This window comes from Ictalurus punctatus, chromosome 12 (genome assembly GCF_001660625.3).
Source record: "Ictalurus punctatus breed USDA103 chromosome 12, Coco_2.0, whole genome shotgun sequence".
Taxonomy (NCBI): domain Eukaryota; kingdom Metazoa; phylum Chordata; class Actinopteri; order Siluriformes; family Ictaluridae; genus Ictalurus; species Ictalurus punctatus.
The window spans coordinates 18,150,515-18,162,955 of record NC_030427.2 but is presented as its reverse complement, the minus strand read 5'-3'; the positions used below and the strand labels follow the sequence as shown (position 1 = coordinate 18,162,955).

General features: G+C 37.0%; 1 protein-coding gene across 2 annotated transcripts; it reads left to right on the top strand.

Moving 5' to 3' along the window:
• Positions 1–1,679: 1,679 nt before the first annotated feature.
• nudc (nudC nuclear distribution protein) lies at positions 1,680–9,966 on the top strand. Of its 2 annotated transcripts, XM_047159119.2 has the most exons (10): positions 1,681–1,880; positions 2,243–2,320; positions 2,467–2,682; positions 3,981–4,049; positions 4,263–4,331; positions 5,754–5,867; positions 6,624–6,818; positions 6,905–6,988; positions 7,103–7,221; positions 9,724–9,966. In XM_047159119.2, exons 1-10 carry the CDS (start codon positions 1,806–1,808, stop codon positions 9,773–9,775), a joined length of 1,071 nt encoding a protein of 356 aa, XP_047015075.1. In that variant the 5' UTR covers positions 1,681–1,805; the 3' UTR covers positions 9,776–9,966. The 2 variants fall into 2 exon arrangements, with proteins under 2 accessions (XP_053540771.1, XP_047015075.1); XM_053684796.1 differs by lacking the exon at positions 3,981–4,049 and having other exon boundaries at positions 1,680–1,880.
• Positions 9,967–12,441: the final 2,475 nt, after the last annotated feature.

The window sequence follows — 12,441 nt, the reverse complement described above, 5'->3', positions numbered from 1 at the left end:
TGAGAGCGGAAAGAGGATTCCTCCCTAAGAGCGCGCTGCATGTGCAGGAATATCTTGTGTTGTTTTACTGACATCCTGTGGCGAAACAGTGTAACTGAATCTAGGTATATTCTCAAGTTGCTCGATAGATTTATTCTAATTCTGTTATTCAAGTTACCTAAAGTTAAAGTGTTGATACTTCTGATCGGTATGTTTCAACAAGTTAGATACTGTACATGCTTTGTCAGCTCTTTGTGGACCATGACTTCAGCAATCGGATGAAACCAAGAAGATGTGAAGAAAATCCTACAGGCACACTTGATCTATATTTGGGGTTAATCAGAATAATTTCCCTGATGACATGGGTATGATAATTACTTTTGAACATGAGATTGAATGTGACTTGTTCATTCTGAACACAGCCACATCCCCAGTTATAAAAGGGTGTGCACACTTATGCAACCAGGTTATTGCAACTTTTATATTTTCATATTTATCCCTAAAATGTGTCTAATTGTTATTAGTTTGATTTTTATATGTTGTAATTTCACTTTGAGGGTGGAAAAAGTTCTGACATGGTTTATCTTGGTTTCATTTTTATTTATTTATTTATTTATTTTTACATCACAAACACCTGCCAGGGTGTGTGGACTTTTTTATATGTATTTAGGACCAACAAACCGACAGTGAGGTCAGTATGTATTACAAAACAAGCTAAATTATATGGTTTGTAAGATTTCAGATTTACTCAATCTCTAACCCCAAGGAAGCCATCCATCCTCTATACCACTTTATCCTTTTCAGGGTCAGGGGGAAACATGGAGCCTATCCCAGGGAGGATTGGGCACAAAGCAGGGTACACCATAGACAGGGTGCCAATCCATCCAGGGCACAATCACATACACATTCACACACTACGGACACTTTGGACTTGCCAATCAGCCTTCCATGCATCTCTTTGGACAGGGGGAGGAAATCCCTGCAGCACGGGGAGAACATGCAAACTCCGCACACACAGGGCCACGGTGGGAATCGAACCCCAATCCCTTGGAGGTGGGAGGCGCAAGTGCTAAGCCACGTCACACTAAGCCACCGTGCGACTAAAGGGAAGCTTTTCATCTTATTGTGCACAGATATAGTGAATAATATCGTCTAGGGTTCACTGGAATAAAGGTGGCTTGACGTTGGATGTTCGATATTCGCCTATATGCGGAAATTAAGGGACCGTCTCTAAAGTTACATACCACATTGTTAAACAGGTTTCTAACTTCAATAACATTTGAAGGGAATGACTTACAGTCATATAACTAACTGTAAAGTGTTCATCTAGGTGTCAGGTATGATGCACAACTTTTAGATTTTTTATATTTATCAAAATAAGCTATTAAATCATATGTAAATTAGACATGTATTTCACTACAGAATGGGCCCCATACACAAAATGTGCCATTATTTAAAGCTCAATAGCATTTGAAGGGAATGACTTACAGTCATATACCCAACTGTAAAGTGTTCATTATGTAAGTCTAGGGTTCTGGGTTAAACATATCACGTACCTACACCTGACATTTCTAGAGAATTCTGCTGCCCCCCACCCGTCAAAAGAAGGGCTTCACTGCTCTGCAGCAGTGACGTTTAAAAAACTGACTGGCCTTGTGTCCTGTCATTCAACTGTGAATCAATGTTATTGGTTCTCGTGTTTCGGGGGAGGGGGTTCTGTGTGGTAGCTAGGAAGTGAATGCAAGCTAAAGCCACCGAGAACATTTTCAGACACGTGTATATTTAATACTGTAGATTTGACACAGTGTTGAGTATAAATCCTTAACATGGGTAGTGATGAAGAAAAGTATGACGGTATGTTGCTTGTTATGGCACAACAGCATGAAGGCGGGGTACAAGAGGTAAAACATTTACTTATCTGGATGATCATGCTAGCTAGCTAGCTAATAGCAGCCAGCTTGAATATGGAGCAGTGTTTTGTTACGTTTAGTTATGGTAATTAGCTGTTTTACTCATCATTACTAATCATCCTCTAGTGCAGTAGAGGTCTTGACAGGACAAAGCTTCGCTCACTTAAAACACAATGATTATTTGAACGAATTAATCATGTCGAATCACTGAGTTTGTCAATACTCAGAATGCTTGAGTGCTTGAATGACATCCTTATTTCTTTGTAAATAGTCAGTACCTGACTGCGTCCTTGTTGTACAGTGTGTTGTTTTTGCATATCCTTAGGCGTCTAATTATTTTTCACTCTTTACAGTTGGTGAACACATTCTTTAGCTTTCTCCGACGAAAAACAGACTTTTTTACGGGTGGTGAACATGGAGCTCCTGAGAAGGTGAGATGATGGCTGTAATGCTTACATATGCACCACCAAAAAAAGCTTATAACTTCTTTTTAAGGCTTCTGCAGTGTTTTTGCACAGTGCTATACATTGAGTTGTTGGTTTGTGACAGTAATTGTCCTTTAATTTCTCCTAACAAGCTGGTGAAAGAGGCATTTGGTCATCACAGTCAGCTGGCACTCAAGGCCCAGAAAGAGAAACAGTCCAGACAGGAGAAAGAGAAGAAGGAGAAAGCAGAAAGAGCCGCCATGCTCAAGGCTGAGGAGGACAGAAAGAAGAAGGATGCTGAGAACGAGCCCAGAATCAAAGAGCTCACAGATGAGGAGGCAGAGACACTCCAGACACAGATAGACCAGGTAAACACACACCTTTTCCTGGTTAACTTAAATTGTAATTATTATTATTATTATTATTATTATGGTTACTTTTGGTTGCTAAACTATAGGGGTGTGATTGTTTTAATTTATCGCAGTGTGATAACCAAGAAAAAATCTATGTAATACAGTTTTATGATCTCATCCAACATTTAAACACACATGAAGCCTCTTTGCACATCATTGTGTATGTAACGGAAACAAAAGGAAGCAAAAAGATTTACAGACATTTGGTCGTAAGTCATGTAGCTGGAGGATGTCTTTAGTAATTATGATTGATTATCAGGAGATCTCTGTATAAATCACAGAGATAAGTGTGTCTTTACAGTGTACACATAGTTGTCATACTAAACATTTCATGCTTACTACATACATACAATCTACAATTATAAAACCAATTGATTGTTTTGACCTTTATTATAAGTGCTGTTCTTGGGGCTTAAGTTGTGCTTGATCATTATTTGGTCACATGACATTAGCAAGTTTGTAGGCTGTGTTGTGAACTCTGTAAATGACATAAAAACCCCAGAAGCATTCCTCCTAAAGTCCTTTTAAATGATGTTTATAGTCTCTAGGCATTGCTGAGATATTGCCTCACTTCCTTTTTTCAGTTGCCCTCTCAAATTGCAGATGAAGTCAGAGCTTGTTAGTATCAGGTCATTTTGCTAAATACGTGCCAAGTGTGTTGTCAATATGTAAAAACGTTGCATCAGCGTCAAATTTATTTGTGCATTATGAATGAACCGTCATACATATCAGAAATCCAAGAAACAAGAATTGTTCATGTTGGTCTCACGATGCTATGATCCAAATTTTATGACCATTTGAAATTGAAGAAGCAAAAAAAAACCTTACCAACAAAATCACCATCTTCCTGTATGACGAATCACAAATTTGTTACATCAAGAAAAATCACACACATTCATAAATTGTTTTTAAACATTTTTTTTAAAGGCTGGAGGATTTTAAAGAATCAAAGGAAAGTGGAATTGTGTTCTACAATGTTGTACTGAGGAGTTATTGTTCTAAACATATGTCCAAATTTGCCCTGTGAAGGGTGTACACCAAAATCTGTCACTATCAAAATTTCATAAGAAGTGTGACAATAATAATAAGTCAACTCATAGTGCTTGGCCCCTCATTAATGACTCCAAGAAAGTAATCTAGGCAGAACATTAAAATTTTTTCCCGACAGTTATTGGTAGTTGAACTGATGATGAAATGTTTGCCCAAGCAAACACCTACAAACATATTTTTGTATTCTTTATTAATCTCTGCAGGAGAAAGACAAGGAGGAGGAAAAGGAGAAAGTCTCTGAAAGCAGTACTGCAGCTGCAGCTGATAAAGGGGTAAGTAAGATGTGTAATGCATTAATGTGACGTGTGACAATAATAATAAGTCAACTCATAGTGCTTGGCCCCTCATTAATGACTCCAAGAAAGTAATCTAGGCAGAACATTACAAATTTTTCCGACAGTTATTGGTAGTTGAACTGATGATGAAATGTTTGCCCAAGCAAACACCTACAAACATATTTTTGTATTCTTTATTAATCTCTGCAGGAGAAAGACAAGGAGGAGGAAAAGGAGAAAGTCTCTGAAAGCAGTACTGCAGCTGCAGCTGATAAAGGGGTAAGTAAGATGTGTAATGCATTAATGTGAATCTGTTTTTAGTGAATATCTGATCTAAACAAAAATACTGTAATTTTTAGACCTTGCACTGCATCTGTAAAATTTCAGGAGTATATGATTTTTTTTTTTATGTACAGTCAGTCAGGTTAATAAAAAGGGGGACATTAATGAATGGAAAACAAGACAAACTTGCATTTTAAGTCAGTACAATCATGGTTGATGAGACACATTTCACTTTTTGATTTGTAATAAATTTGCAAAAGTGTCTAAAAACATGTTTTTACTTTGTCATTATGTATTGTTGTGTATATCCGTATGACCAAAATTGTAAATCCATTTTAAATTAAATTATTTATTGGAATATTTTCTGAACCCACTGTATCTCCATTCTTTTCTCTGCCATGTTTTCTCTTTATTAAAGTGAACTTATGAGAAAAGTGCAGCTGTTAGAAAAATCACTGCAAATTTGTAAAATCTCTAATCGACAATTAAAGTGGCATTACAACAGTGGTTCTCAATGGGGGAGATTGGAAGGGGGCGCAAATTGTTTTCAAGAAAAAAACACAGACAGGGCATCATTTGGGTTCCGAAATTTAACAATGTCATGGATAAGGAGATGCGCCCTTTGTCCCAATTTACATAATTCTTATGCAAATGTTTTTAGAACGCAAGATGAATAGAATGCAACATGTTTTACATGTAAAGTAGTCCACGTTATTGCAGCCTAGTTCTCTTGTTCAGAGTAGTTATAGTGTTCAGAAACATTTTTGATCATTCATGTTCAATACCTGTCTGTTATATAGTTTTATAAAAGTCATAAATAATTTTTTTAAAAGTTATGAAAAGTAATTAAAGTACACACAAAAGCAAAACAATCTATCTATCAAAAACAGATTATAGATTAGGTTATATAGATAGATTTTCTAGAATAAACCTGGTCTCCTCCAATGTGGGGGGACTGTTATTTAGAAAAGGTTGAGAACCTCTGCATTATAAGATTTAACATACAGACACAGTGTGTGCTTCTTATTTGTGCATCCTCGCTTCCTTTCCTTGTTTCCTTTCCTCACGTCTTAGCTCCACCCCTTTAGGATGCGAGGGAAGGATGCAAGGATGAGAGGAATCGAAGTCAAATGTAACAATATCCCTGATTTTTAAGGAGCAGTTAGCAATTTGGGATTCGGTGCACTCGGATAATGGTCACTGTTACCATAGAAACAGTCATAAATTAGATTGTTCTTGCCAAGGACCACAACTTATTTTCAGTTTTTGTAAGGTTTAAAATTGTCTTTGGAAAAAAATAATGTAAATTTATTTCAATTCTGTGGCAGCGATTCTATGTCAGCTGTGCCAAGGGGACAAACTTTACTAGAATAACTTTGGTTGTAGTAATTAATAATACTCACTGATGTGCGTTTTTAGTCTGAGTCAGAAGGAGAAGAGGATGAAAAGGATAAGGACAAGATGAAGCCTAATGCTGGAAATGGAGCAGACCTCTCCAACTACAGGTGGACACAGACACTGTCTGAAGTGGATGTAAGTGTTTTCTTAATCAGTGTGTCGAAAGATGTGTGTTGTAAGTGATATCAAATATATTGATTTTCAATTAGTTTTTGTTATTCATGTCTGGTGTTGTACATGTTTTATTTGTACATAATTTTGCAAAGTACACTGCAGCATTATGATCTATTTTGTTCAGGGTCATGAAATAATCCCAGGTCCACCTCAGTTCCAGGTCGCAACAATACAAAATGCGGAAAGGGGTGTGAACTTATGCAAGGCATTATAAACACACAAGTTAAAAAAAACAACACACAAAAAAAAAACAAGAACCTTTAGAATTGCTTTTTTTTTTTTTCCAGCTATTAGACAACACTTCCATAATAACAAACTGCTAGTCAGGGTTGAAAGGAAAAAAGCCCTTCTTGAAACTAAACCATAAATTATAGAACCTAAAATGCATCCAGCATCACTGGAACTGCCATTTCAATCATAACGTTTGGATTTAGCTGCAAGCATTTATTTGCTCTCGTGTTGGCTAGCATTCAGCTGCTGTATTGAACATAGTAACTAATTAATGCTTTGATTTCATGTTGTGGGTGAGAGCTCAGTTATTCTCAAGTTAATGCTGATGTGCCGAAAACTACATCAACCAATAGCAAATTGCTAAATTTGACAAAACTTTTCTTCACCAGCTTACCTCTCAGATATTACACGGATATAATCCTGCATCAATGCATCTCTTTTGTCAGCAGTATGAGAGATGTCAACTTAGTTTTAATCTTTCACCAGCTCATAGTGCCTTTTGATGTGAAGTTCCGCCTGAAGGGGAAGGACGTGGTGGTGGAAGTTCAAAGGCGTCATCTAAAAATGGGCTTAAAGGGCCACCCACCTGTGATTGATGCACAACTTTTTAATGAGGTGAAGGTAGAGGAATGCTCCTGGCTCATTGATGACGGAAAAATAGTGACCATCCACCTGGAGAAGGTATGGGGTGGGGGTCACATCACAGTTGGTCACATCAGTCATTACTGTCTCTGAAAACTTTAAATTAAATTTTATACCATTGGCAGATAAATAAAATGGAGTGGTGGAACAAGTTGGTGACCACCGACCCTGAAATCAACACCAAGAAAATCTGCCCAGAAAACTCCAAGGTAGGCAGCATACTGTACACACTGAGCATTAATTCAGATATGGCCTTGTTTCCTGAAACAAGGATGACATTGTTTTACTTCCTCCACACCTTCATCTCTTTCCTCTCTGTATAGCTTTCTGATCTGGATGGTGAAACACGGAGCATGGTGGAAAAGATGATGTATGACCAGAGGCAGAAGTCCATGGGCCTACCAACCTCTGAGGAGCAGAAGAAGCAGGACATCCTGAAGAAGTATGTGACATTCATTTCCAGCTAGAGCTTGGGTCAATCATGTCCCAAAATGTTACCACTATCAATGTCAATCTCAATATTTACCACAATCTACTATTTCATAGCAGTGTCACAATTTTTAAAGAATCCTTTTAAATAATGCAGGCTCAATAAACCAAATGTTCCTTACTGTTTCTCAGAACGTAATATACAGCACTGTGCAAAAGTCTTTGTCATGATATTTGGTTGTACAAATTGTTATTTTTGATGTTTAAATAATTATATTTAGTAATAAGGAAGTCATAAAATAATGTAGAAATGTTTAGTTGCATTATTTTTGAAGGCATGTTTGCTGTACATTTCTTTGAATGTGGCTAAGACTTTTGCTCTGTACTGTACTATGCACACAATATACAAGATAATATATGAGAAAGCAGTGTTACACACTCTGAAGGTGTGGACAAATGATAAATTAATTAGCTCTCCCACCAAGCGAATAAAACCTCCAATGGTCAGTACAGTCTCATGTTTTTGTTGCTTGGTATCCTAATTAACTCGGCTAATAAATAGTAGCTAACTTAATCAGTCTGTACAGGATTCCAAATTTTTTATTTTTTATTTTTTGTGGTGAAATCGCAATTGCATGAAATTGTTTTGCACGCTCTTTCGGAGTGATTTCGGTTTGGTCAATGCCACCTTATTCCTTCATACAACATATGACAAAAATGTCTACAGTGCCCTCCACTACTAGTGGCACCCTTGGTAAATATGAGCAAAGAAGACTGTGTGTGAACACCAGCTGCTTTAAGTACTACAGTGCATCTCATCCTCATGAACTGCACCAGATTTGTCAGTTCTTCGCTGAGTGTGCATATTTATATTTATATATAATAAATTATCATTCAAAATAATAATTAATTAGTAATAATAATAATGTATTTACTCTGTGTGTATGTATGTATGTGTGCGTGTGTGCGCGTGTGTGTGTGTGTGTGTGTGTGTATATGTATATATATATATATATATATATATATATATATATATATATATATATATATATATATATATATATATATATAATTTTTTTTGTTTATTTGTTTTTGTGATAATTTATAGTCATTTGTCCATGCAAGAATCACTGCAGATTTTTCAAACTGTACATTTTGCATGAACTTTGGCATGATTTTAACACCACTGTTACAAATTATCACTGAACAGTACACCAATACAGTGTCCTCTCTTTCTGTCAAGGTAAATGGAAAATGTTTTGAGTTCATTAATGGGAAATAAAATCTATCAATGTCTTAGCTAACATTAGACACGCTTAAAGTTGACATAGGTAAGCTAAATTTATTAGAAAAGAGCCAAAAATAAGCTGAAAAAAGTCAAAAATTTGCACTGAAAATTTTGACAGAAAATAAGATGAAACATGAAATATAAATATTTACAAATAAATTTATTGGTATTGTTTAATAGAGGGAGCTTTTTTGTTGTTGTTCTCCTATGCTGGTCAGCACAGAGGTAAGTGTTGCTACCTCACAGCTCCAGGCTCTCTCTTTTGTGTCCATATGTGTTTATTCTAAGATCCTGTTCACACCTGGCATTTGCATGTGTCTTGGATGATTTGGATTATAAGTGGTCAGCTTTAAGTGTAGGTGTGAATGCGGTCCAATGTGTCTCGAAAATGAATTGTAATCCAGTCACTCAAACTACTTTGATGACCAACTGATGGCTGTGTTACTCGTCAGAATATATGTAATCATTGTGAGACCGTGTGGAAATAGCTCTGAAAGGTAAAGCTCTCTGCAACCAGGCTAATGGATAAAGTCGATGCTGTAACAACAGGGCTGAAAGCAGCTGCTTTTCATAGCTTCACTCGTCTCATCTCCACATGATTAAAACGTTTGAAACAGTCTGTAATTGTAGATGAGGCAGGATTTGTGGGACATTTCTAGCTGACAATAAATGAAGACCGTGAACAGCTATGCATTTCAGCTCTGCTCTCTAATTGTGATCCGATCACCCAGGACGCATGTTAATGCCAGGTGTGAACAGGGCCTGAGTTCTCTGGTTTCCTCCCACCTTCCAAGCACATGGCTAGAGCCCCATCCAGGGTGTATTCCTACCTCGTGCCTAGTGTTCCTGGAATAGACTCTGGATCTGCAGGATAAAGTGGTTACTCATGATGAATGAATATGTGAATTCACAGAAGCATGTATGGCTTGTCATTTCCACTCGCTCTCAGTAAAGTGATATTGGGTGAAACATAAATCTAAACTGAGCTGTTCCTTTGCTAAGGGTATGTTTATATGTTCTTAGATTATATACAGTACATTACTTAGACATTACATTAGACAGTAGGCATTTTACTATAATCACACTTCACTAAGTTAGCATTTAATAAAAGGTACAAAGGACATCCAAAACTGGTTACAGATTGCTGTTGTCTAAAATTAATCTCTAAATCCCTCCAAATGTTTGTGTTATTATGAGTTAATTAATACAGGTGTATTTGTCTGGTAGGTTCATGGAGCAGCATCCTGAAATGGATTTCTCCAAAGCCAAGTTCAGCTGAGAACCCCTGCATCCTGCATTCACAAGCTTCTTATCCAGAAAGTTCTACATTTCTGTCCACTGATCCATGTGTTACTCCTTTACTGTACAGTGGAAAAAGTCCTCATCAAAGTCATGTTGCATATTTCACTGTCTTCTGAATATTTAATTGATATTTACACTTTTTTAAATAAATAGATTCAACCTCCATGACTTGAAATCTGAATAGTGTGTCAATCCAGAAGGTCATACCACATTCATTTATTTTTCATTAGATTTTTACCTGAGAAGTGACCGTTTCAGAGCTTCAGCAGTGTTGAAGGCTGGGGAAGGTCTTTCTTTTCAAAATTTTTGGGTAACTTCTCCTTTGTATTGTTTTGGGATGAAAGGTTACCAACATATTATGTACTAACCTTTTTAATGATCTTTAAATTTGTACTATGCTCTTTCACAATCGGAATATTATCCTCTAAAGCTATTTTTTCTATGTCATAAACTGACTAGTGGGTGAAAAGTTGACAGTTTTATTATAGGTTTTATTACAACTTTAGCCTTTTCATGCATTCATCTTGGTTCTGAATGTAAATTCTTTTTTTTCTCCTTGATTATGAGGAGACAGCCATTTGCATTTGACTAAGCATGTTTAAGCAATTGTCTTCTTGAATGTTTTTGTGATACCACATTATACACTACAAGGCCAAAAGTTTGTTAGCACTTGACAATCACACCCATATGTGTTTCTTCCCCAAACTGTTGCCACAATGTTGGAAGTACACAATTGTCTAGAATGTCTTTGTATACTGTAGCATTGCAATTTCCCCTTCAATGGGACTAAGAGGCCTAAACCTGTTCCAGCATGACAACACCACTCTGCACAAAATGAGTTCCATGAAGATGAAGACATGGTGTGTTTAGGTTGGAGTAGAAGAACTCTAGTGTCCTGCACAGAGCCCTGACCTCAACCCCACTGAACACCTTTGGGATGAACTGGTACACCAACTGCACTCCAAGCCTTCTTAACCAGCATCAGTACCTGACTTCACTAATGCATTTGTAGCTGAATTAACAAAAATCCCACAGCCATGCTCCAAAATCTAGTGGAAAGCCTTCCCAGAAGAGTGGAGCTTATTAGCAAAGGGGAGCAAATCTGGAATGAGATGTTCAACAAGCACTAGTGTGATGGTCAGGTATTCACAAACTTTTGGCTGTATATATAGTATATACCGTATTTTATGTTTTACACCAAAATATTGCTTAAAAGTGTTTAGAAAAAATGGAGTTGAGAAATCATATACACTTTGCCCTTATTGCTGGTCAAAATTGTATTGCTCAAAATCTTAATCACAGAATTTTAAGAAAAAACGTATAATTCAAAGGAATGGAAAAAATACAACCAGTCCTGTCACCATGTCAACACCACCTTTATTAACCTGTTCACTCTGTGCTCACAAGAGGGAGCTGTTGGATTGAGGTGTGTTGGTGTAGAGTGACCACATTGCTGTTGTTGGATTAAAGATTAATCCTTAGGGGTGTTATGACTGGTTATGTTTCTATACTAAGTGTTTTCATGTGTCACAAGGCTTTATGATAGTAACATGATTAATAGGTAGGGGATCCTGTCAGACCTTACCGGTGACAGTCACTGATGTTAGCTTGTGCTAACTGTTACTTTGCCTCTTTCTCCAGGCACAGCTATTTTACTTAAATAATGTAGCAAGCAATATCCTTTTTTATAATCCAATATACTTTTTAGCCCATTGTTTAATTTCTAAATAGTTAGGACATCACAGAGTGGTTGGCACAGATTTTGCGAATTACCTGTTTGCTCCATGCCTCAAAACCTTGGGACTTTATAAAACAGAAATTGTAGTTGCTTGCATATAGGGAGTTCTCTTACTGATGTAAAGCCGACATTGTTCCATATTTATTTATGCATTTTTCATTCGGGGGGGCAAAAAATTGGTTTACTAAATAGTACTTGCATTTGGAATTTGTTATTCCAGTTTCAGCCTGATGTATCTGCCTCTGCTATGTCCATGGTGATGAGCTGGCCCAGAGTGAACACAAGGCATGGTTTCCTCAACTGAGAGCAATGTCTCACCCAGGTATGAGAATTTCTTCATTAACGAAAGCACACAGACATCAGAGGGCAAGGTGGGTTTGTGTGTGTGGACATGGGAGGAGCATGAAAGATCGGCAAACATAGTGCTGTTCAGTGATGGGCTGAACCAGACTTTGACGATTTGTTTTTGGCAACAGGGTTAAGTAAATCAACCGGGATATACAAGTGGAGCTAAAATGGTGCAGATCATCAACTGATTAAACAGTCGTGACTGTGTCTAGCTGGAATGGCTTCTCTACCATCACAAAAATCTTTATTAGTAGACTTGTGTACTGTCTACTAAATATGTACACGAACAACATGATTCATCAGACAAATGCAAACCCAGGACTATCTCTATCCTCACTGAGTAGCTTTCCCATCATATAGCTCCTACCCATTAGAGGCGATTTTATAGAAGATGCAGTTGCTGAATTTGCAGCACCTTATGTTGGGAATAGACCAACTGTTGGGATTTTCTGAAATAAATGTTTACCATTGAGTCTCCATCTTTGGATTTTGCTGTTTATGGCATAGAAAATATATCCAATTAAAAAAAAGTACATGAATAAAATCATACGAATGCA